Source organism: Leuciscus leuciscus (assembly GCF_965113295.1).
Source record: "Leuciscus leuciscus genome assembly, chromosome: 10".
In the NCBI taxonomy this organism is placed as follows: Eukaryota; Metazoa; Chordata; class Actinopteri; order Cypriniformes; family Leuciscidae; genus Leuciscus; species Leuciscus leuciscus.
The window spans coordinates 28,011,078-28,037,076 of NC_138734.1; the positions used below are offsets into that span (position 1 = coordinate 28,011,078).

At 35.2% G+C, this 25,999-nt stretch overlaps 2 protein-coding genes and 3 long non-coding RNA genes across 6 annotated transcripts; all 5 read left to right on the top strand.

Moving 5' to 3' along the window:
- The first annotated feature begins 1,787 nt into the window (after window positions 1–1,787).
- On the top strand, window positions 1,788–4,890 carry LOC309507595. 2 transcript variants are annotated; one of them, XR_014209198.1, is made up of 3 exons: window positions 1,829–1,987; window positions 3,578–4,837; window positions 4,876–4,890. It is a non-coding gene; the product is annotated as an uncharacterized lncRNA (long non-coding RNA). The 2 variants fall into 2 exon arrangements; XR_014209197.1 differs by lacking the exon at window positions 4,876–4,890 and having other exon boundaries at window positions 1,788–1,987; window positions 3,578–4,833.
- Window positions 4,891–6,893: 2,003 nt separating this feature from the next.
- LOC309507714 lies at window positions 6,894–7,866 on the top strand. Its single transcript, XR_014209224.1, has 3 exons — window positions 6,894–6,988; window positions 7,150–7,212; window positions 7,409–7,866. It is a non-coding gene; the product is annotated as an uncharacterized lncRNA (long non-coding RNA).
- A 1,728-nt stretch (window positions 7,867–9,594) lies between these two features.
- On the top strand, window positions 9,595–12,767 carry LOC309507560. Its single transcript, XR_014209175.1, has 2 exons — window positions 9,595–9,989; window positions 11,366–12,767. It is a non-coding gene; the product is annotated as an uncharacterized lncRNA (long non-coding RNA).
- A 2,054-nt stretch (window positions 12,768–14,821) lies between these two features.
- Window positions 14,822–22,547, top strand: LOC309507534 (protein tyrosine phosphatase domain-containing protein 1). Its single transcript, XM_082181808.1, has 11 exons — window positions 14,822–15,859; window positions 17,277–17,357; window positions 17,464–17,582; window positions 18,281–18,418; window positions 18,501–19,066; window positions 19,757–19,999; window positions 20,129–20,245; window positions 20,882–20,983; window positions 21,143–21,223; window positions 21,454–21,564; window positions 21,658–22,547. The coding sequence occupies exons 1-11, from the start codon at window positions 15,681–15,683 to the stop codon at window positions 21,802–21,804; spliced, it is 1,884 nt and encodes a 627-aa protein (XP_082037934.1). The 5' UTR covers window positions 14,822–15,680; the 3' UTR covers window positions 21,805–22,547.
- A 131-nt stretch (window positions 22,548–22,678) lies between these two features.
- Window positions 22,679–25,746, top strand: cimap1b (ciliary microtubule associated protein 1B). Its single transcript, XM_082181840.1, has 7 exons — window positions 22,679–22,999; window positions 23,257–23,373; window positions 23,812–24,015; window positions 24,121–24,222; window positions 24,313–24,434; window positions 24,501–24,641; window positions 25,025–25,746. The coding sequence occupies exons 2-7, from the start codon at window positions 23,262–23,264 to the stop codon at window positions 25,115–25,117; spliced, it is 774 nt and encodes a 257-aa protein (XP_082037966.1). The 5' UTR covers window positions 22,679–22,999; window positions 23,257–23,261; the 3' UTR covers window positions 25,118–25,746.
- The last annotated feature ends 253 nt before the right edge of the window (window positions 25,747–25,999 follow it).

Here is a 25,999-nt window from a genome sequence, read left to right on the forward strand (position 1 = left end):
TACTTGGATAAGCTAAACAACCAATGACTCTACATTCATTTAGTCAAATGCTAATGTTTTGTTTATGATTTTATGTATGTTTTCAAAAATGTTTGCAGTGAAGGACAGCACATAATGTGTTAATTTAACACGTTTACACATCTTTGTGCTAACCTCTCTGACATATTTACTTTGTTAAAATCATTAACACAATGAATGAGTTAAAATTAACACAAAAAATGTTGTCTCTAAACTTACCCATTAATGTGTAAAAATTTCACACATCATTTCCAGCATTGGCATGTTTATTTTGTGATATATATGAAATGTTTTAAATAAAAAAATGGTATTTTGTGATAACTTTGTCTAATTGGTTTGTATGAAAGTAGTACTTATGTAGGATAAAAATAAAATTAATCATATATCAAAATTATCAAATCTAATTTATATTTAGTACAAATAAAAATAATTACAGTAGTGTACTGATTAGCTTAGTTTTTACAGTAATGCACTGTACTGATTAGTACACAAAACTGAAATACGGTTTGGTACTGTAACTCTTAATTACAGTAACTTACTGGCAACAGTGTTGCCAGTAAGTTACTGTAAAAAACCCTTGAAAAGTCTAACAGTGTATATGTTTCCAAACCCTTTGGGCGAAAAAACTCAGTCAGGGTGTGTGTTAGTGAATCATGTCCGAATATAACAAAAGGGGAAGTGACTAGACAGATGTTTAAATATATAAACTCATGACTTAGACAAAGCTTCTACCTAGTAACAGAAGGGTTTGCTGAATAAGAACCAATCACATTGTAGGAAAATTATGTAATGAATCATGTCACCTTTGCCATGCTCCTATTCTATAAAAACTGTTGTATTTTTTTTGCTGGTGGGATTCTCTCTGAAATTGGTCTGAGATCTTCCGGCCATGATTAAAGCATATTCGAAGGCATTGTCTGGAGTCTGTTAATGCTGCACAGCAAGTTAGTGAGTGAAGCTTAGACACTTTGTTGATAGTGTTATAGGAAAAGGGACGAGACGTCGTCCGACTCGAAGCCAGTTGTCGACTGTAGACACAATGCTAGAGTATAAAGATTATTAAGTGCATGTCGACTGTAGACGCTTGGGTGTCGATTTGGAAACTCCCCAGGTAAATTTATGTCAGGTGCGAAAAAATAAAATAAAAATCTACCACAATGCAATCAACAGCTTTCCAGAAATAGAACTGCCATAACCCTCCACAAGCAGGAAGCAAAACATGATTAAAACACGATCATATGCCACTGTCAATCACTGTTTTATCAAACTATCTTTGCTTATTAATTCAGCTGGTCCCATTTTATATTAAGTGTCTTTAACTGTACTAACATTAAAATGAATCACTTGATACAATGCAATTATTGTGTACATACATTTTACATTGTACTTCTATTTGAAAAATACCTACATGTAATTACAGATTTAATTCATTTCTGTAATTACATCTAAAAATTACACTGTTGACCCTTCCCTTACCCCTTAAACATAACTATACAACCAAACCTGTCCCTAACCTTACCCATATCCCAACTCAATATAGCTGCCAAAATGTTTTCCAATACAACAGGTGCATGCAGATAGGAAGACGAAGAAGTAGACACAGAAGATGAAGATTCAAACAGGCAACTTTACTTATAATAATCCAACAGGTAGCAATCGATACAAAAAACACAAACAAACACACACACGCACGAACGCACACACACACACACACACACACACACACACTGTTGTATCTGAATTGTTCACTGGATTCAGAAACTCCCTCTAAACAAATATTTACTTGCACTTTCTTTTCTGTGAAAACATCTCAAATCTAATTGGCTGCTGCAGGTCACCATATGCTTGTGCGTTCTTTGAGGAGGTGTGAACAGTTTCTGTAGGAAGAGTATATATAATGGATGAAGATCCACTTCTCCTTAAATAAGGCTGCAATGCTCTAAAACTTCAAAAACAAATCATCAACATGGTAAGCTTTTTTGAACGATTTATTTCAATAAACTTAGAAGCATATGATAAACAATGTTGTTATTATTGCAAATCAACATTCATCGGTTAGTATGCAAGTTTTAATGATATGTGTGGGTTGGGTCCATATTAAATTATGTGAAAACGACCAAATACATGCTTTAAAGGGATAGTTCACCCAAAAATGAAAATTCTGTCATCATTTACTCACCCTCAAGTTGTTCCAAACCTGTATGACTTTCTTTCTTCCCCTGAACACAAAAGAAGATATTTTAAAGAAGGTTGGTAATTAAACAGTTGCTGGACCCCATTGACTTCCATAGTATTTTTTTTTTCCTACTATGGAAGTCAATGGGGTCCATCAGTCTTTTGGTTACCGACTTTCTTCAAAATATCTTCCTTTGTGTTCAGCAGAAGAAAGAAAGTCATACAGGTTTGAAACAACTTGAGGGTGAGTAAATGATGACAGAATTTTCATTTTTGGGTGAACTATCCCTTTAAGAAATGATATGTTTAATATTGTAAGTGGCAGAAATTAGAATTTTTAAGCAATGTTAACATTGTCACAGTAACTTTTCCAAAATCGAATCAGACTTAGTTTACTTTTACAAGGTTTTTGTGTGTTTTTTTGTTTGTTTTTTTATTTATTTTATATTTTTTGCAGTAAATAACATCACGTTATCTAAATCATTTATTTGTGAACTCAACTTCCGTAATTTTCAGCAATGGAATGCAGTGAAGTGTCACTGCAGATAAAGTAGGCTTTAAAAACAGGTCTTGTAGGTATGACTGGCAAATGACACTATATATCGGGACTTAGAATTTAATTTTAATGAGTAATTAAAATATAATGAGATAGCATCTGCTAAAATATTATGGTAGATATATAAGTATATGTTTGTGCATTCACAGTTCAGGCTATTGTTTTGTGTGCACATCTGTAGAGAAGATTTGCCCCCTATCTTAGGTTTAAGGTGGAGTGCTCTAGAGCAGAACATTCATTTATGTACACATAGTTTCTTCCTGCATCTGAGAGAGAGGGACTTATGTAACCATCAGAGACCATTATGAGCCTAAAATTTACCAAATGTTTCCCCAATTTGACAATTGCACCCCAACTGTAAAACTTCACACAAAACTTTTCAGACACACACACACACACACACACACACACACACACACACACACACACACACACACACACACACACACACACACACACACACACACACACACACACACACACACACACACACACACACACACACAATTGAAATGGGTTGATCAGAAATTTGTTACATTTATTGCTGATTAGAAAACAAACGAACTATAAACAGAACAAGTTTTGCAACAATGAATACAACACATGTGGTTGCAATTATGAAGTAAAATGTAATGAACAAGAGTTTTCATCTCATCATACCTTTCTTTTTTTTTCAATCCGAGCACAGATATTGACTCTATTACTCGTATAATACTCGTACTCGACAAAAGTGCTTTATCCGTACCGGATACTCGAGTCTCCGGCTCAACTCTAATATATATACTGTATATATTTAACTGAGTGTCAATGCCTGTCCTCCATTAACAGATCTTATCCGAGGGGAGTGATGAAGAGGAGGACAGTGATGATGATGATGGAGAAGTTGATGTACATTCTGGAGTAAGCGTCTGTTGCCAAGGATAGATTGCTTGCAGTCTTTGACTCATAGTAGGCTGGATCCACAAAAAAGTGTATTTGCTGATATAAGCCTGCAAATATATACCATATTTGCTGATATGTATCGCTGAAGCAAACACACATCTTCTGTTGTGACATCTTCGTGGCGTACCAGACACGTATGATTTCCTCGCAACAATCCTGCTGTTTTGTGCAGGACCATCGCTTTTCTTCAGAAAACCTCAGCGTTTGTGGACACTGAATAAATGATGGAGAAAAGAATGAAATACATGGAGAGGTGATGACCTAAAGAGCTGCTGGTACAGAGGCTGAAAAATGTGAGCCAGTTATTTCTGTGATTACAAACTTCTTTGTGCCATCTAGCAACACACATGACTCCAAAAACTTTTAAGCTGGACTGATTGTTTCTGCATGTATACTCTCTGTAGTTACAGCAGTCAAGCATTTGTTTGAAATACAAACTGGACGGGCATATGTACAGTATTTATGAAAATGTTTTACATTGCTATAAATGTAAGGTCAATGCCCATTTGAAGGCCAGATGTGTTTGTTATTGTTACTACTACTATTTTAGTAGACTACTACTACTATTGTCCACTAGGATACACTCTTAAAAATAAAGGTTCTTTAGTCCATGGGACCAAACTTTCCAACTTTCCATTGCGCAAAAGGTTCTTTGTGGAAAAATGTTCTTTAGATTATTAAAATGCTCTAGAAAAAATGGTTCTTTAACAACTGTTCAAGGTTCTTTAGGGAGCCAAAAATGGTTCCTCTGTGGCATGACTGCGAAACCCCCTTTTATTACCTTTATTTTTATGAGTGTAGGGTTCACAGGCCCTCTGATTTTACAGACTGGCCTGGTAGTAATCCGGTGGATCAAATATCTTACTAACTGTGGCACTGTTGCAGTGCTGTTAAACACAAGTTACACAAAATTGGGTAACTTATAGTGGCTGTATTGAGAAATTATCTCTTACAAAACTGTCCAAATCAAAGGACCTTTAGATCTAGAAGTGAATCCGCTAATGCCAAATCTTTCATTGAGTAAAACCCACTTGGTTTGTAGCAAATGGGACATTAGTTCTTCGTTCAAATAAATTTTTTTTGTCTTTGTGAATGTGCTAATGTGCTACAGGCAACTCCCTCATAATAAAATGTAAAACATATTTTGTCTGTGTGTGTTTTTTCCCTCCTGATCTAGCCAATAGTTTAATATTTTATTGTCTATGTCATGTTGTTCGGCTCCATTTTGAAGACTTTGGGGTAAATGAAAGCATTCTAATTAAGGTCCATAAAATGTAAGTTAATTTTGGTATTATTTTTATACCATTGTAGTATTTATAATTTTTTTGAATTAGCTTTTATTTTTATAATACCTTTAATTTTTCAGTTTTAGTTTACTGTAACAACGATGGTTAATAAATGTTTTTGTGATGTAAAAATCATATCAGAACTTTTGTGCCTTTATTGTAAAAATTACAACCTATGCAATGCCACTGAAGACCAAAGTGACACATTTCAGAGAAAAATTAAAAATAAGAACTACTGCATAAGTGTGAACTTTGATTTTATCACAGCACCCAGTCTTTTTTGGATATGAGTCTATCAGCTTGGAACATCTTAATGTGGGAATATTTTTTGCAAAAACATTCCGCATCTTCTGTGCACGGAATTAAAGTGTATAAGACTAATGAATGGTGTAAGTATTCTTCGTTCTTTATTCATGCTAATGCAAATGGAACCTTATTGTAATAGGCTATTACTGAAATGACTAATACTGGGAAGTACCGTTTACCTTTTTGAGAGCTGTTGAAAAAATGTTGCAGTGCTGTTAAACACAAGTTACACAACATTGGGTAACTTATAGTGGCTGTATTGAGAAATTATCTCATACAAAACTGTCCGAATCAAAGGACCTTTAGATCTAGCCAGAAGTGAATCCGCTAATGCCGATTTGGCATCAGCGGCTTTCATTGAGTATAGCCCACTTGGTTTGTAGCAATAGGGACATTAGTTCCTCGTTCAAATAAATTTTTTTGTATTCAAATATACAAATTTGTATTCAAATTCAAATTCAAATATACAAATTCAAATATACAAATTTGTATTCAAATATTTTTTGCAAAAACATTCTGCATCTTCTGTGCACGGAATTAAAGTGTATAAGACTAATGAATGGTGTAAGTATTCATGCTAATGCAAATGGAACCTTATTGTAATAGGCTATTACTGAAATGACTAATACTGGGAAGTACCGTTTACCTTTTTGAGAGCTGTTGAAATCATTTCCCAAGCCAGATTTCTACCAGCCCCAATTTTTTATATTCTCAAACAATATTTATAATAAAACAAAAGTGTTCTGATCCTAGAAAGGGATGCAAAGCAATTGGTCAGTGATACATCCCATTGGCATGATTGGGCGGTAGCATATCAAAAACGTACCAACGAGATCAAAAGAGCAAGAAAATAAGAGAGATGACTGCACCACCACTCATCACACAAATTAAATACTTCTCAAGGGTTTATTTACAAGGTCTATGCAGATGATAAAAATGTTGATAATAATAGTAACAATAATTTCAAAAGAAACAAGTAAAGAAGCTCAAGGAGGGGATAAAGCCAAAATAACAAAGATAAAGTAAACTGGGAGTAAGAAAGTCGAAATAATCTATCAAGTAAACAACAAAACTCTTTCCTGACTTCCTTATAAACCCGAGAAAAGGGTAAATAGCACCCACCTCCCTACTGCTTCTCAATCAATAACAATAAAACTACAACACATCAACTTTGGCTGTCACCACAGCAGGAGCAACAGGTTTTCTTAAAACAATATAGCTCAGTGTCTTTCTTTGCACAACCAGTTCCTTCGGCTTAAATACAGGCTCCTCTAGAGGATAGGGAGAAGCACAGGAAAACAGGCAAGAAAACAACATTTCCCAGTAGGCTGTTAGCCAGCAGGAGAAATACAATAAAACACACACATTCCCAATAAAAATAAAACAAAAATAAATATATGACCTGGGCCATAACAGTCCGAAAAATGTGTTATCTTAGCAAAGAGGAGTTCATTTTAGTCAATGTTATATTAACTAATGAAGTATTAACAAAAATGCTGTGTCATTCACCAAGAATAACAAACCCATCCTGTAGAGGGATGGGCAGACAGAAGAACAGAAACTTACCGAGAAAGCGAAACCTATGAAAACCAGGGCAACAGCAGTTCTCAGATCAGTTGAGGGCGGGAACAGTGTACCAGTATAAATTACAGCGACACACATTGATCTGTCCTTTATGAGAGCCTCTTGCTGATGGATCAACAAGGTAAGAGATCATTTCTCACAATTACTATTACTTATGATTATTATTTAGAATAATGTATTCCCTAATAGTTTTCTTAAAGTGTTTCATAATGAATGGATTTTTGCAAATTTTATTTTGGTGGTTTGTCGCTGTGTAACCTGGAATCTGAATCCTCTTAACAGGTCTATGGCGGTTCCTCTGTGGGAGACGCCATGAAACCTTGAGTGATCTCGTCACACTTATGTGTGAGTATACCAGATATTTAAATTATTTTTTTTTGCTATACTGTAAAAGACATTAGTGAACTAAACAAACAAACCTCGCAATGTTACATATAAATGACTTCTTTCAAATGCAATATTGTTATATAATTGTACCACATGTTGGTATTTGACACCATCTGCAGTTGCTGTATCTGAATGGTTTCATTGTTTGTTGTAGCATCATGAAGGAGGCGGATCTCATGTAAATCCTCGCTCCCACGGGCGGGGTCATCTGGCCCAGCACCATTCAGAGGGGAAACTCTCTGTTTTGCGTTGGTGTCCTGATGTGCAGAGGCCAGTGCCGTAATGCTGCGAAGCCTGACATCTTACGCGAAGCCTCAAGTCTACAAAAGTCTATACAAAGTGAAGAACCGACCAGAAAAAAATCATACCAATGCATGAAATGCTAAAAGTGAACCGTGAAACCTCTTTAACATTGCCGTCTCGTGAATAATGCTACAAATGAAAAGTGAACTAAAATGAAGAAGTGTCTTTTTTGGTGAAACCTTTTGGTTTCTGCATTGCTTGGTTCGGTTGGTCCGGGGCCCAGCTGATAAAACAAAAGCCCCGGAACAAAATGTAAAAAACAACAACAACAACAAAAAACAAATAAAAATAGCAAAATCCGCAACAAAAGTCCATATTGTGCTGTGTTTATTTTTTGTTCATTTGCCCATTTTTTTTATGATGTGTTTACTAACGATAGCACATCTTACAGTATAGGCCAATATGGGAATATTTTTAGGGATTATATAAATATATAATAATAATATACACACACACATGTTATGTAAACACAAACACTTTTATGTTAGATGTGATAAATCACGATTTATCGATTTGACAGCACTAATATATATAATAATATATAATATTATAATAATTATATATATATATATATATATATATATATATTAGTGCTGGGCAAAGATTAATCGTGATTAATCGCATTCAAAATAAAAGTTTGTGTTTGCATAATATATGTGTGTGTACTGTGTATAATTATTTTGTATATATAAATACACACATATGCATGTACTTATTTAAGAAATATTTGCATGTATATACTGTATATGTATTTATACATAATTTATATTATATATAAATATAAATAATTTATATATAAATAAAAAAAAATCTTAAATATATACATGCATATGTGTGTATTTATATATACAAAATAATTATACACAGTACACACACATATATTATGCAAACACAAACTTTTATTTTGGATGCGATTAATCGCGATTAATCTTTGCCCAGCACTAAATATATATATATATATATATATATATATATATATATATATATATATATATATATATATATATATATATATATATATATATATATTGTATGCATGCAATTTGTATAATATTCAAAGTACAAATAATTGTGCAGTTAATTATCATATTGTATTTTCAGCAAGTTTTAGAATATTATAAGAAGGGATAAATTGAGGTATTAAGATTTTGTTTACATCTACCTTGTAAATATTTTTTTTTTTGCTATTTAATTAAAAAAGTCTTCACACATAAATCAACAATTACAATTTTAACAATTTAAAATTAATGGGATTTGTTGTATTTTTAATACAATCTTTCTTTGTAAAAGGCATAGGCCTACAGTTCAGCACAAACAAAACAACATTTAAGCCTACATTTTACATTTATTAATTTAGCAAACAATTTTATCCAGAGCGACTTACAAATGAGGAACACAACTAATTTATCATAAAGAGGCAATATGTTTCAGAAATCGTTTAGAAGCTAACACGGAGAGATTAAGAAAAAGTGAAAGCATATGGGAAGATTTTATTTATTTATTTAGCAGGATGCAGTTAAGTGCTGATGGAAGAGATTAATTATCTGTTCTGCTGTTTCTTGAATATGATTAAATGATTTTGTGTCTCTTAGTCAAGATACTATAAGACTATGGAAGCAATATTCAATTTGAAATGTAATATGCAAAATGACAATACAATATGTAAAATGGCAATACATTTCTGTATTTACATTTACATTTTCCAGTACATTTGTGCAACTTTTGGTGCAAAATGAAAATGAATTCAATTATAAATTACATTTGCCATTTCATACACTAGTTTTAATATGTAAATTGAATACATATTTTAATGCTTTATAAGTTGCAAAATTAAAATAAAAAATGTATCACATTTTAGGCAAAATAGGCTCAATCGTTTTACTTCGTTTGTGATGGTTTGTGCTGTACATGTTTTTGTTTGTGCTGCTTCGTTGTTTTAGATATTAAAAGAATAGTTATAGGTCATTCTGAGGTCACCCAGCCCCGAAGATGCTCCAAATAAAATAGTCTCGTTCGTTTGTGCCGGTTAAAGTTTTGTGTTGTTCACTCACCTCTGTAGGGAACGTGTTTATCTAAAAGGGTGTTATAGGTTTAAGGTGGGGTGACAGAATAGAATCTTAATTGCTCTCATGTTTTCTTCCTATCATGTGAACAAGACTGTCTTTGCTTATCTTACATAATAATAGCATACAGCCGTGTTCTGAATTGTTATGTGATAAATCACATGATTCCGAAACTCCCCCACAAGCAAAGTTTCGTTTCTGTGAAAACATCGACTGTAATGTGTCTGCACCGGATTGGCTGCTGACATGTGCGTTCTCTGATGACGACGTGTGATCCGTTTTCTGGAGGAAGAGTATAAATAACGGAGGAATATCTATTTCTGCATGAACTCTGCTGCTGCTCTGAAGCTTAAACAAATCAACAGAATGGTAAGCTTTATGGTGTGTTGTTAATATTTTTTCTAACCTGTGAATTCATAGTTAATTCATATGGTATGTTTCATAATTCATATGTGACAACAATCGAATACATGATTTTTGAAGTGATGTGCAATACTGTTTATGTTAGAGGTGTAGCCTAGTAGGATTTTGCATTTTTCTTAATTATATTATAAAGTAGCCCAACTTTTCCACTTCAGCAACCATTTTGAATCACACAACGTGTGGTTTTAGGTTTGACATTAGGTTGTCTTTTACACATTGTCTTTACAAACTTTAAGCAGATAACATACTTTTAAGGACATACAGTATGCATTAATCTGTCATGTTGGAATAACTAACACAATAGTTTCTGCTGTAATAGCCTAACAGATACATATACATTTTAACTACATTATATAGGCTATATTAATCCTTTGTTTGTGTGTGGCATCTTAAATTCTGGAGGGTGTGCCAGAGGTTTTCTCATGTTTTAGATGGGGTGACTCTAGAATCTTCCTTAAAGGAACCGTATGTAAGACAATTAATCATAAAATGGCATGTTGTGTTTTGGCCTGATGCTCCACCCTCCACCTATCTACTAATCACGAAGTCAGTAGTGTTACGGCATCCGGGTTGCCAGATCTGCTCTAGTTACCACAGCTGCAGCTACAAACGTGTCGGATAAAAAATGTCTAACGTTACGAAACCTAAAAGACCTCGTTATGAATCCGAAATACGTTGTGACAAAGTCCGATAAAAACTTACTGTGTTGGACTCGTCACTTGCCATTGGAAGCTCCTTGTAGCAGCCTACGTTCCTGCTGGATCCTGCAGCCTAACTGGCAACCTGGAGTCAGGGGGGAGGGGATACACCGCTCTACAGTCATTTGAAAGTGATTGCAGTACCAGTTTTGGCCACAATCTTACATACGCTTCCTTTAAATGTCTTCCTATCTATCATGTGATATATGAAACTGACTGTACTTGCTCTCTCTATATAGGCCTATATCAAGTGCTGTATGTATGGAGTGGGGGCTGCCAGATTTGGCAATAACTTGTCAAGTTGAAAATACTTAATATTTGAAGTACTAAGGCAAAGCAAAATAATAACTATAAGCTAAAGGTACACAATGTAACTTTTTTTTAGTGTGCCTATAATAAGTGTTTATATTCTGACTATTTTAAACCGGTGCGGGATGACAACTGCTGCGGAGTAGCCCAGCACCTGCGGACTAGAGACAAATAGCTCCGGCTACAATGTTCTTCCGCAAGACAGTTTATTAACCACTAATGCGGCAAAAGTTATATAGTGTACCGTTAAGTTGAGTGAACAATTTTTTTTACATGGTATTTATCTAAGCAACCGTGTTTGTCCTGCGTCAACAGATCTTTTCCGAGGGGAGTGATGAAGGGGATGATGATGAAGATGATGATGATGAAGATGATGGAGGTGCTGGAGTAATTCGTCTGCTGCCAAGGGTGGGCAACTGCTTCAGACCTTGATGCAGCCAGTGTTGAGAAAGACCCAATAGTACGCTGGATCCATGAACTGTGTGTACTTGCTGATACAAGCAAGCAGCAGCCAAAGAAACACACAGCTTCTTTTGTGACAAATGTCACGACCCAAGCACCTCCCGCGCCATGTGTGTCCATGGCAAACCTGACACGTAGACCATGATCCTCCATAGGAACGATGGACCTCGCAACTTACCCGCTGTGCAGTGGCAGCACCATCGCTTTTCTTCAGACTGGCTCTGCTTTTGTGTCTGTTTGTGCAACCCTGAAGAAACCATGGAGAGAAGAATGAATTGTACATGGAGAGGTGATGACCTGATGGTTAAAGAGCTGCTTTTCCTGAGGTTGGAAGATGTGAGCCAGTTATTTCTGTCATCACAATCGTCCTCAATCAATCACCATTGTGCCATTGAGCAACGCACATGACTCCAAGTTATTTCAGCAGGACTGACTGTTTCTGCAACAGGTCTACAGTAGTCAAAAATCCATTAAAATACAAACAGAGATGGGCTGGATGGGCATTTTGAAAATGTACCAATGGATGTACTATGTTGCTCACATTTGGGAGGTCAATGCCCCTTTGAAGCCCAGGTGTATTTGTTGTAAGGATATATTCAGACTATGGCTGCTTGATTCAAAGCTCTCCAGTATAACTAACAGAAGGTTTCTGGAGCAGCGGATCAGGGTCAGTGGTAAAAACCCACTGTAAATTTTTTTTTTTATTATTATTATTATTTTTTTATCTCACTCGGCTATAGAGAGCATGCTAATAGCGAGATGACATGTTCACCAGGATAGGGTTCACAGGCACAACGGTTCTGCAAGTTGTGCTGACTTCGTTGAATCCACTGGTTCAGATACCTTACTTACATTACACAATATGACACACTGCTAAATCTCTCGCACAGGTGTTTTTGCAGTGCTGTTGAACAAAAGTTACACAATATATGTAACAAACCTGTAATGAGACATGATCTCATACAGAACATGGTCCTATTCAAAGGACCTATACAGGTCTAGCCCCGAAATGAAGCTTAATAGATGTGACACAACATCAGAGGCCTTCATATCCTATTGAGCACTAATTAGATTCTTGGTTATGTGGCAGGGAATCACTAGAAAGTGATGCATTTAGTTTTTTACAATGATGTTCTTCAGAATGTCATGATTTGCAGATGGATTTCTGTGCATTTGTCTGCCTGAATGCATAACGTTCTAATGAGCTACACGATAACTTCCCCTAAATAAAGTATGTTGTAAAAAAAAAAAAAAAGTTTGTGTGTGTGTTTTTTTTGTTGCTTGTCTCGTTGCTATGGTCTCATTTGTTTGGCTACATTGAGCATTCATTTGTGCTTATTTCAGTTTATTAATAGTATACTTCTTTTAAACAAAAAATAAGAATGCTTTTTATGTACTTCTCAGAAATAAACTTAAAATGACACTTATGTATACTTGACTTACTGACAGAAAAGGACTATACATGTAGTCAATCTTTTGATCGAGATATACTTAAAATATCTTTTTTATATTACCTATTTAAAGTATAATTAAGTATGCTTAGCTTGTATATGTGTTTACTCTTTTGTTTGAGTAGCCTATTCAATTATTTTTTCCACAGTTTTACATACAGTCTTATAAACTTATGAAACTAATAAAAAAATATTCTTTACATGGATAAAGAAAACAGATATGTTCCTAATTATGAGTATCTGAATTTGTATGTAGGCTAGCCAACTGTTACTTCACTCTTTGCTCTTTCCCCACTGAATTTTCCGCCTATCCATGTTTTCACTGTTATAAGGTAGGGGGCGCTATTACACATCTTCTAGTACATAATCTCCGGTCCGGATCGGATAAAAAAAACACAGGCGAAGAAAATGCAGAGACAGGTGATAGAAGATTATAGAAAATATAATGGGATCATCAAACAAACATTAAACAGCCTGTAAGTTCAAAACTGCCTAACGTTACCGGATTAAATGTCGACACAGGAAGGGTTAACGACTGTGAAGCTTTTGGGGTGTTGATGGACTCGATCTAACCTTACTCCATCTATGTTTTTGATCATCGACATTTGATCCGGGTGCAGTCTTTGACAAAAACGTGATTCTGCTGAAAAGATTGAAAAGCTGAAACGTGTCAGCTTTTTGTTTAAAATGTTACTTTTTAAATGAAACTTACCCACTTTCAAGTGTTGATAAAAAAGGAAGCATGAAGCTAGAATAAAATGTTTTTAAATGGAAAGAGTTATTTAAAGTGCAGTTAAAGATATATTTCAAGTATAAAAATAATAATACCTAAATAGGAACATTAGTATACTTAAAGTGCAAAAATAATATATTAATACAATAGTAAACTATAAGTATGATGTTATGTTCACCTAAAGAAAACTTACAAGTATACTTGTATAAAAGCACTAAACTTGTAGTTTACTAAGAGTATACTTCAAAGTGTACTTGCATAAACTAAAATTATTTACTAAAAGTAATAAAATAGTAAACTGTATAATTTTAAGTTCACTTGTAGTATCCTACAGGTGCAGTATCCCGGACCCTTGATCCCGGAAACCAATCGAGCTCAGCCATCTTGAAGGACATCTCAATTCTCTAATTGCACAGCGAGGAGTCGAGGATCGAGGAGTGAGGAGGCTTCCCGAGGAGGCTTCCCGAGGAGTCATGAGAAAGGATACACTGGTGTATCCTTTGCAGAAGAGTTTTATCGACTAAACGTGACGCACGTATAAATTCTCCTCCCCCTTTACATCGGTCACAATAATTTTAATTTATACTTTACCTTTGCAGTTTATATAAACCACACATCTCACATATTTCAACAGGGTATCTTGCTTTATTAATATTTCTTATGAATTTCTTAAATAAACAAACTTCAACAACATAAGGGCAGATCCTTTGAGCGCTGCTGATGCTGCTGAAGTGCCGCTCGAGTGATCAAGTATTCCAATGTATAAAAAAGCTTTCATTCGATTCCTCCGTCCTCCTTTTCTTTCCTTGCAGGCTTCCCTCGTATCCTACAGGGGGTGGAGCTGAGACGCGAGGAAAGGAAACGAGGATGCACAAATAAGAAACGAGAAGCTCCCATAGTTGTGAACTAGTGCACTTACACTTATAGTACACTTAAATGTATACTTTTATATACTAAGCAGTATTGAAATAGTATACTTACAAGTTTACTACTAGTAAATTGATATTATTAGTATACTTAATACATAAAGTATACTTAAAAATGTACTTGAACTTTACTTAGGCCTAAGTATACTTTATAAAATGAATTTGAAGTATACTTGCAAAAAAGAAGTATAATTCAAGTTACATTTTATTAAGTATACTTTAAGTACAAGTATATTTGTGAGAAGTATAAAAAAAAAGTATACTTTCTTATTTTTAGTATATAAGAAGTCTATTAATAGCACACTTGAATAAACTTCTTTTTTGTAAGGGTAACTTAATTCAGACCAAAGAAAACTTTGCAATTGTTTTCAAAAGTTCCTTTGATTAAGCCAAATGCACATGAGAAAAATATTTCTTGTGGTTTGGTAGGTATATTGTAGATACAGACTGCTGGACCCTTATATAATTAGACTTAATACGAATCGTGAATGTCTATCCACTAATGTGTTTATGACACTTAATAAGGATTAGAAGCCAATCGCTGGGTCAGCTTTGAGGCATGAACATGTAACTGTATGCAGTATAGCCATGTAAAATTCTCTCTACATGTTTGTCATGCCATCTCCATTTACGCCTCTCACATTTAATTCTTTCTTTGGATGGAGCCACATGGGTAAGTCAGTTTTTTTTTTTTTTTTGGACTGTCAAAATGATCAGTAAAGAAAAGCTCAGAGCTGGAGATAATTCATCGGGCTTAAAATGTGGGTCAGCTAACATGGCGGCGGTGCAGTGATTATAGTGTATTAGCTTGACTGCTCTTCTCTTCTCTTATTTTAATTAATTTCTTGTCTTGTTAGTATGTAGTAGGAGGAAACTGACAGTTCTTTCATTGACTGCAAGTGTGCATGTTTTCTGTCTGTATTCCCGTCTATAGTATTCCTCAGCTGAATTTCCGAAGCACAGCATATCCACATAATGGCCTGCTACATTTGAAGCCATTAGTGCATATAGAAGCAGTCATTTGCTGTTAGTTTCCCTCCTTTCCTCTCCTGTCCTCCATGATTTCACAAGTTCCAGTGCCCAGACCATCATATTCTCAGGCCAGGGAGAGTCTGGTGAAGGCTGTTCCTCCTAATATCATCTGTCTTCTGGCCTGTGGGGGGAGAGACTGCCGCTATGAGGGTCCGGCGTGCTGGAGCACGGGCCAGCAGGCCGTTGAAGGAGTCTTTAGCAGCTGGTGAGGCCAACAATGATGTAGTGTTAGAAGTGACACACCACACATACAGGAATGGTTATATCTGAGAGTATGAATGCGCAGTTGCAATCAAAATTATTCAGCCCCCCGGAGAATGTAACGATTTACAAATGTAAGCTTTTCTAAAGATAGTGTTTAAAAAATAAATAAAAAATGCATCTATAACAGTTTAGTGGCAAAATAAGTGATAATGTCAGTATATAATGTAATGCTTATGAGTTATAGGATTTTTTTTTGTAATATAGCTATGTCATAATTATTCAACCCCTATTCAACGCTGCTGTTTTTAAGTAACTTATTTGTATTGTACACAACTGTGTTAAAACACAATTAAGATTTTGGAAACTCAAAGTAGAATTAGCTTGTGCTGTTACACATGCATACATTTAGCCCGTGCATGTGAACATAAAGAACATAAAAGGCCGACTTTATGCTTACATTCATTTGGATAGACCTGTGGAGTTCTGGAAAAATGTTTTATGGAGTGATGTGACCAAACTGGAACTTTTTGTACGCATGGATCTTTGATATATCTGGTGCAAAAAAGGCAAAGCTTATGAGCAGAAGAACTCCATCTCCATGGTCAAACATGGAGGTGGTCCAGTCATGTTATGGGGGTGCTTTGCTGTTGCAGGAAGTGGAAATCTTGACTGTATGAAGGACATCATGAATTCTTTGAAGCATCAAGCCATTTTTGCAAAGATGGGGATGCCTTCGGTGCAGAAACAGAAGCTTGATGATAAATATAATTTCCTGCAGGACAGTCATCTCAAAGTATACATACAAATCTACTCATGGATCAGTCATAGAATGTTCTCGAGTGACTTGTGCAGTCTGTGGATTTAAATCTCATTGAAAATATTTGGTGGAATTTGAAGAAAGTGGTAACGTAAAAACCAAAGATTATCAGTGATCTGGAAGCTTTTTTAAGCGTGGAATGGGCCAAGATTGCAGTAGAGAGGTGACAGAAGCTTCTAAGCACTTACAGGTAGTGTTTATTGGAGATTATAAAGAATAATGATTCTGCACAAAATGTGACTTTTGGGAGTTGAATAATTTTTTTATTTCTCATCAACTTTACGTTCTTTACTTTCTATTCTATTTTCTACAACTTAACTTTATATAATAGTTTACTGAAAGGCAATTTTGTTGAATTGTTTTCATAAAATTTTGTTCTCGGCTGCAAAATGTCTTGCAGGTCAAGAGGGTTTAACAATTTTTGATTGCAACTGTATATGTGAAAGAATTTGTATGCATGTATGCATAAATATATAATGTCACTTTAGATGGTCACACTGCGTCCTAATAAAAAATGTCCTGCTTTCTTTACTTTATAGAATATCCTTACATAGCCATGCACATATTCACTGCATGTGTTTATTTATCACTTTGTATTTAGGGTGACGGATGACATTATTGCAATGGCGCGACCTTCTACATATCTCATCAAGAGATACAGCATCATAGAACAGTTCAAACAGTGAGTGTTATTTAATACAGTCCTAATCAGGATGTTTAATATTTACTTACACTCTGCGGGGGGATGTTTCTGGTTAATAATTGGCAGTGTATGTGTGTGCTTACAGGTTGAACATTAAATCCATAATTAATATGCAGCTCCCAGGGGAACATGCTCACTGCGGTCCTCCTCTGGAGCCTGACAGTGGGTTCACATATTCACCTCAGGTCTTTATGGACAGCCAAAGTGAGCAAAACACATGCAAAAACCTGTCAAGAACAAAAAAGAAAGAAAGAAATATTGTATAATGTTGATACAAAATAAATATGTTTTGCATTGTGCCACTTATAATTCTTATTACCATAATATATAAATATATATATATACCTCTCCCCTTCTTTAAGTTATATAAATGATTAAATTATATTATTATTATTTAATTTTTTTGCTATGCTCAAGAAACATTCTTTATTATTAACAATGTTGAAAACAGTTGTGCTGATTAATGTTTTTGTGGAAAACTAATCAAAGATTATAGATTATATATAAAATAACAGGATTTATTTATATATATATATATATATATATATATATATATATATATATATATATATATATATATATATTACATTATAAATGTCTTTACTGCCACTTTCATGCAATTTAATGCATCCTCGCTGAAAAAAAGTGTCCATTTCTATTTTAAAATTAATTTAAAATTTAATTTCTACCCAAACTTTTGAATGGTGCTTTGTATATTACAATATAGAATATGTTATCATGAAAATGATGTCACAATGCAAACATATTCAATATGTATTGGTCCTAATAATATATGAATGGTTCATGCCATTCAGTGAAATATGACCTATATTTTCCTTTTGAGATTCACCCAATAAATTAGCTGATGAATTACTGAATTATATTCCTTTTTTGTCTGACAGTTTTTTTCTATAATTTTGGGATGTCTGATTTTGGAGTGTCTTCTCTGGAGGGGATGGTGGATGCCGTGAAGGTTTTGGCTTTCTCTGTGCAGGAAGGGAAGGTGGCTGTTCACTGCCATGCTGGATTAGGCAGGACAGGTGAGTTGCAATTTATATATCATTACTTTCAATGTAAATTTAGTGACATTCTATTCTCTTTAATATCCATCCTGCTTTACAGGTGTTCTTATCGCATGTTATCTAGTCTACACCTGTCGAATCAGCGCTAGTGAAGCTGTCCACTACGTCCGGATCAAAAGGCCTCGTTCAATCCAGACTCGATCACAGATCAATCTGGTGTTTGATTTCGCCCGGCTGGTGAGCTCTCAGCTGGCCCAATTCCCGTGTCTGAACGTGCGCCACGGTTCCCCCTTCAGTCTTCGGCAGTACCTCCTGCGTCAGGGCCTTCTGCTGCACGGGGAAGAGGCCCGAACACTCAAACACACACCCAAGATCCTGCACGTCCTCTGCAGCATGCTGATCACTATAACCCAGGGAGCTTCCAGTCCTTCAGAGGTCCAGAGAGAACTGGAGAAGAGGGTGAACATTTTGGCTCTAAAGAAGGCAGTGAAGGAGACACTTTTGAAGAGGAACCTTCCTGCTTTGAAGGAAAGGCGAGGCTCGAGCAGAATGTTCTCCTGCGAGTCCTGGGACGAGCCATTCGGGTTCTTGGAGAGGAAGAGAGACGTCCTACTAAACAAGCGAAGCTACAGCGAATCAGATCTCAGCAAGATTACCATCATTGAGGTGAGAGCTAATAATTTTTTTAGCAAGATTTGCTGTATTTTGGAATTTAAGAAAATAATAACAATAAATTTTTCATAAAGTGGAATTAATCTGATGAATCAATTCAGGATTGAATGCCCACATTATCACCAATGTTGAAAATGTGTCTTTGAATTATTATTTAAATTTGTTCTATTTCGAATAACAGTTTTAAAATTGTCTAAAATATAATTTATTGTGTGATTATTCCAGTCTTCAGTGCCACATGATCATTGTTAAATCATTCTAATATGCTGATTTTATGCTGAATTATCAATTATTGGTGCTCACTATGTACAGTACTGTGCAAAAGTCTTAGGCATGTTAATACCCCCCCCCCCCAAAATACTATTAATATGGGGGGTATTAACATGCCTAAGACTTTTGCACAGTACTGTATCTATCTATATCTATCTATATTATTATTATTATTATTATTATTAGGATTCTTTGATTAATAGAAAGTTAAAAAAAACTGCATTTATTTGTAAGTGTATCAGTTTCACAAAAATATTAAGCAGCACAACTGTTTTCAAAATTGATGATGTTTATTAGCTGCCATTTCAGAAGGATCATGTGACTGAAGACTGGAGTAAAGATGCTGAAATTTTAGCTTTGCATCACAGGAAAAAATGACATTTTTAAATATATTAAAATACTTGTCTCTGCAAGGATTTCATGTTCTCACATTACTCTCCTCAATCTGGTGGACTCCATAAAATGAGCAATGGAGAAATCGGTCCATCAAAAGATCAGAGAATCCTAACAGAATCCCAAAAGATTCCTCATATCCTGATGACAGACCAAAGCAATGGAACATCAGCTCCTCACTCATATAATGAGACTGTTAACAAGAAGACAAAATGTACAACCAAGAAACCTCAAGTTTTCCTAAAGTTCAGCTCAAACCTCGAGGTCAGTGTGAAACTAATTATTTCATTCTGCAGTTCTTTTCTTCCTGCATATAATATCACTGCCTGAATGGTTTTGAGAACTTTTATTTTGTATTACCTTTGTGCAAATGTTGTGGATGTTTTTTTAAAGTTGCGACGAGAGGATTATACATTAGATCAGTCGTCATTATCGAGAGCTGTCGCTAAGGCAATGGCACAACAGCGTCCTCCAGTGGACACTGTATTGAAAAGAGCAGCGGGCTTGCAGGTATAGTATGTATGGCTTGATTTTGACAAGCAAAATATGTTCCTGAATTCATAGCCTTGTTAGTTACAGGACTGCCAAAACATTTTGATCCATGCAGGAACACTGCAAAGCATGATCATATTTCCAAGGTTCCCTTTATTGGCCATACGACTGCATCCATTTCACGTACAGATAAATATACAGAGCGATGATTAAAACTATTTTTTTTAAATCATTGTATATAATCTATAAACTTTCTTGCTTTAAAATCACTCATATAACCATACTGACTTTCATTTTTTTAAATATGTATCTCGCTGAATCCTTATTCTGTACGGGTGTCTGAACAACAAATGATTTTAAATTACATATTGCACTGTAAAAAATTATATGACAAATAAGTTATGACATGTCAACTCATAAAAATAAGTAAAGCAATTTTCAACTTCTTTTTATAAGTTCAATGTTTCAATGTATAATGTAATTTAAGTTGAAATGACATAAACATCCAAGTTGATTGTATGAAAACATTAAGGCATCAACTTTTTTTTATTTTTTTTTACAGTGTGGCTATACAGTTGTAAATAATAAAAGAAATTACAGTGAGTAAATATTGTGGTAATGTAAGAGATTTGAACCTGTTTTAATTCTCTGCAGGATGAGCTCAATTTGAGTGAATGTGGCTGGGTTACATTAGTCATGGAAACAGATCCAGACGTTCTGAGCACACTGTTATGGACTTGGCTGGACAGACTAAAGGTCAGAGGTCACAGTCTGGTAGTTCTGGCACAAAATTATGTCAGTGATAAAAATGACAGATAACATATTCATGTCTGTTAAAAATTATCATATTTTTTAGACAGGTTTTTCTCATTGTTTCAAATGCAATAGTTTAGCTGGTGTGCTTTCTTTTAACAGGAGCCTGTTCTCAGTAAAGATGACATAGAGAGGCTGACCTCAACCTGGCCTGCACAAAACTCCCTTATCACACTTCACAAGGTACATCTGAAGTCTGGCCTCCCTCGATTGAAAGAACACACTACAACAAACACACAGTTTGATATTGAACTGTATTGTGTGGGACTTAATACATGTAGTAAATATACATTTTGTAAGCATAAAAAGCATAGAAAGTAATCAGTTGTATAGTTACAAGTATGCATCATACATATAAGACATGTATCTCATCTTATACAGCTTTGTGTGTTTATAATTCTGTGCTGTTTTAGTCTCAGCGGCACACCATCTGCTGTTTGCTGGACTGTGTGGGTCGTGTGGTGGTTCAGTGTCCTCAATTTGAACATGCTATACTACAGAGACTCATTCGAGCTTTAACAAGAGTAAGTTTGTGTGTACATGTGCTAATTTTCACAAATAAAGATAGCAAACAAATAACAGCATACTAACTTTTGCATGTTTGTGTGTTATAACAGCGCCCTCCTGAGGAAATAGAGAGGAACAGCATCTTGTTGCGCGTCCTCAGAGCTTCAATGAGAGAGCTGTGCCTACACAACCACCATCCAAATACTCATCAGTGTTCAACTAAAAAAGAAATCCATAAAGAAATATTGTTTCATTAACTGTATGACTGATCAAGTTATTTGATATGTATTTCAATGTGTACAGTATCACTAGTTGCATCTGCAGAATTAGATTTTTTTTAAAGAGTAGGCCTATATATTGAAATATATATATTTTTGTGAACTGTTTAGCCTTAGGGCCCGTTCACACTAAGAACGATAACTATAAAGATACTATTAGCATCCACATCATCGGATGATATCGTTTAGTTTATTCTAAGCGTGAGCTTGTTTGTCACTTTAAATGTTCGAGCTTGTTACAGCAGGATGGATTCTGATTGGCTGCCAATGAGAAGAAAAATCGTTCTGAAAGCAACTATATCGTTTCTCTGCTGTTATCGTTATAGCTGTGTTGTGAAGTTGAACTCTGGTATACTTTACTACTGAGAACGATTTTTAGAACTATATCTTTATCGTTATCGTCCTTGTGTGAACGGGCCTAAAGTGTGCCCGTGTTTTATTTATTCATTAATTAATTAATTAATTCACTCATTCATTTATATTTGCATGCACGTTAGTTGGTTTAATATTTTGTTATCTTTTGTAATGGAATTCACACGCATTTTAAGTGTGGCTTAAGTGTCCTAATAATGATATGGTCACTGCAGGCAAACGTTTTAGTATGTAGGCTGGTTGTAACTTTGAAATTGATGTGTTTTATAAGTGTTGTATAAGTAGTCTGTAATCCTGTCTATAGACAATTGACAGTATGTGTGTATTAAACTTTGAAATATCTCTAAGGAGAGCATTTGTTGAATTTGGTTTGATTAATAATTAATTATACTGCACGGGTTCGTGGATTGGCATGTAGAGCAGCTACTTGTGAACTTCTCTCCATTGGAATGTCACTCAAACTGACATCAAAGAATCACCAAGGCGCCGGCGTCATGGAGATGCAAAAGAAAACAATTATAAAGCATCAAGAACAGTCGCAGCAGTTGCGAGTTTGATCAGAGCTTTTTGGCGCCTTTATTTTACATTTAGATGTAAATAATATAGTTATTTTGTGCAGATATTGTAATTCGATCGTTCTAAGTTATCTAAATGGAACTTTGTATCGTTTGATAAAGGTCGCCATATAAGCGATGATATTGTAGGAACGTGCTTTGAAAGAATAACGTTATTTCTTTACAAAATCACCCGGAAATCGAAAAGTCTATTAAACTCACGCACTTTTGAATATCTTGCACTTAAGGTAAGTTATTGTGTTTCCTTCGTGTGTTGTATATATTTTTTTTGTTTTGTTGTAGATATCACGCTACGGTTAACGTTAACGTTACCTGTTACAGAACTCAATGACATGTTTTGACTATTTAATCAACTTACATTAGAAATGCAAATTAATTTTGTAATTTTTTTTTATTCTAGCCTATAGGCTATATATATATATATATATATATATATATATATATATATATATATATATATATATATATCTTTTTTTTTAAACAGACATCATGTCACCTGTGGATGTATGGATGGGTTCTTGGAGGCCCCACCGGCCAAGGGGCCCCATCGCTGCAATGTATAACAGTCCCGGGCCAGCATATTCTCTCCCAGGGGCAACTGGTAACTTAGGCTAAACACACACACACACTCACGCACGCACACACACACGTTTGTTTCCCTATTAGTGCGGACATCTCATAGACTTCCATTGTTTTTATATCAGGTTAATTATGTTTTCTATAACAAAACCTCTATTTGTAAAAGAAACCATCATAGAAACCTGTGCTAATCACTAGATTTGAATATAAACATGATTAGGTTGATTTATAAGCCCCTTTTAACTAGTGAGGACATTTTATGTGATATTAGACAACACACACAATTCACAATAAACACAGTAATTCAGGAGCTAATGGGGTGAAAGGTTGGAATGATTCTAAGAACACACACAACAATTTAAAATGTTATTTTATTTTTTTAAAGGGTCAGGGGTCCAAAATACCTAGCTATTGCCCTGCAGTAAATCTCAATTTTGGGGGTTTTCTTTGCCCTTTATAGGAATGAACAAGCATGACCCGCGGATGCATAAAGGCCCAGCGTTTAGCTTTGGCACGCGCCTTCGTGACTTGCAGGCCAACTTCTCCCCAGGGCCCGGATACCTCGTTCCTTCCAACATCACAAGGGTGGGTCGGGACGGAACCCCTGCGTACTCTGTCTACGGCCGGCCAAAGGATATTCAGCCCTTCCGGACCCCTGGCCCAGGTATTTCACACAACAAAAACACACAGGCTTTGTAGCTGTGTGCAAATGTAGAACAATGAAGAACATACACAGTAAAGTTCAACTGTCTTTTGATTTCTTTTTCAGGCAGTTACTCACCTGAAAAGGCAATAAAGACCACCTATTACTTGGCCCCTGCGTTCTCCCTCTCTGCGAGAACTAAATTGTTCCGCAATGACCAATCACCAGGTAGATTCACACAGATATACACAGCAATACTACTAGAACAGTTATGTTTCCCATGCGTCAGCAGACGTTTGTGCATTATCTTGTCTCCAGGTCCAGCTGCGTACTTGCTCCCCCCAGTATTAGGGCCAAGAGTCGTGAATAAAACAGCCTGTCCAAATGTCTCCTTCAGTGGTCGTAGTCCTATTGGCAGCTTCCATGAAGATTTACAGAAGGTGCCAACATATTACAGTATGTACCTCTTATGTTCTTTGCACAGATGATAACAATCCTTTTCTCAGACTCCAGGCCCAGGGACCTACAAAGTGGTAGATTCATGTGTGTACAGACACAAGGCCCCTCAATACAGCATGACCGGTCGCAACCTCATGCCTGGGGACACTACCAAGAAACCAGGACCTGGAGCCTACCATCCAGAAAGGGTCTGTACTTATACATTACCGTTTCAAAGTTTGGGGTCAGTGAGATAAAAAAAGATTCATTAGAATGACTTCTGAAGGATCATGTGGCACTGAAGACTCGAGTAATGATGCTAAAAAATCAATTTATTTCATCACAAGTTACATTTTAATATATGATTATATAAAATGTTAATATATAAAATAAATTAAAATAGAAATAGTTTTCAGTGTATTTTTGATCAAATAAATGCAGCCTTGGCTTAAGAGAATTCTTTCAAAAACATAAAAAAAATCTGACAAACCCTAAATTGTGAATGGTAGTGTATATTCAGTTTTTAGTTTAGAATTGCTCTCTACTAAAAGAATTAGTATGCTAAAACTATTTTCTTTGTCTTTCTCAACAGGTTACTTTCACAGGAACCAAAGCTCCCAGCTTCTCCTTTGGAATTCGTCATTCTGAGTACATCGCTCCCATAATTGTGGATGGTGCTGATTAAACAGATCCTTTATAAATTCAGTCTAACAAGCTACAGTCTGTCATAGCAGGTCTTAATATCACTAATATACAACTTTAAATGATGTTTCAGTTAAAAAAAAAAAGGCTCCAAGATGCAATAATTGTGCCACGCTGTTACAAAACCAAGTGAACTAAGTCTACCCAGACTAGAATTTTTACACCACACACACTTCCATACGCAAAGGTATATTCTGTAGACACTACCGTTCAAAAGTTTGGGTCGGTGACATTTTTTAAGGTTTCTTATACTCACCAAGGATGAATTTGATTGATCAAAAATACAGTAAAACAATAACATTATAATAAATTATAACAGTTTTCTGCTTTGATTTTAAAATGTGATTTATTACTGTGATGCAAAGCTGAATTTTCAGCATCATTACTTCAGTGTCACATGATCCTTCTGAAATCATTCTAATATGCTGATTTGCTGCTCAGGAAACATTTCTAATTATGCCTGTTCATATGGTTTCCTTCAGTTTGGATGCTGTCTGTGTAGGTAGCAGACAGCAATGCAGCACACTAGGTTTTGGAACAGGGCTAAAATGGTGGCAGCACTGATGATTACTGTGTAAATCAAGAAAGAAAGTAAAACTTTGAATCAAGATACCTCGTTGTTATTGTCACTTTATTATTGACTTGGTAGCCTACAGGTACAATATTTACATTAATAGTGCAGTTGTTCATTGTTACTCTTCCTTTTTTTAAATCTTTCATTAAACATTTTTTTTTTCTGCTCCATGACATAAAATAATTCAGTTAGTGAGCTTTATTTACAAAATAAAATGGATTCTCGGAAAACCTTTTAAGTTGCACAATATAACTATGTATGTTTTTTTCTTTTGTTCAAAGTAAACTTTTG

Excerpts from the sequence above, each read along its gene's own strand:
- cimap1b (XM_082181840.1), top strand. The coding sequence starts at position 23,262 with ATGTCACCTGTGGATGTATGGATGGGTTCTTGGAGGCCCCACCGGCCA. Across the intron at positions 24,223-24,312 it reads CCGCAATGACCAATCACCAG|GTCCAGCTGCGTACTTGCTC; the intron begins GTAGATTCACAC and ends TCTTGTCTCCAG. Across the intron at positions 24,642-25,024 it reads GAGCCTACCATCCAGAAAGG|GTTACTTTCACAGGAACCAA; the intron begins GTCTGTACTTAT and ends CTTTCTCAACAG.
- LOC309507534 (XM_082181808.1), top strand. The coding sequence starts at position 15,681 with ATGATTTCACAAGTTCCAGTGCCCAGACCATCATATTCTCAGGCCAGG. Across the intron at positions 18,419-18,500 it reads TGCTGGATTAGGCAGGACAG|GTGTTCTTATCGCATGTTAT; the intron begins GTGAGTTGCAAT and ends CCTGCTTTACAG. Across the intron at positions 20,000-20,128 it reads AGTTCAGCTCAAACCTCGAG|TTGCGACGAGAGGATTATAC; the intron begins GTCAGTGTGAAA and ends GTTTTTTTAAAG.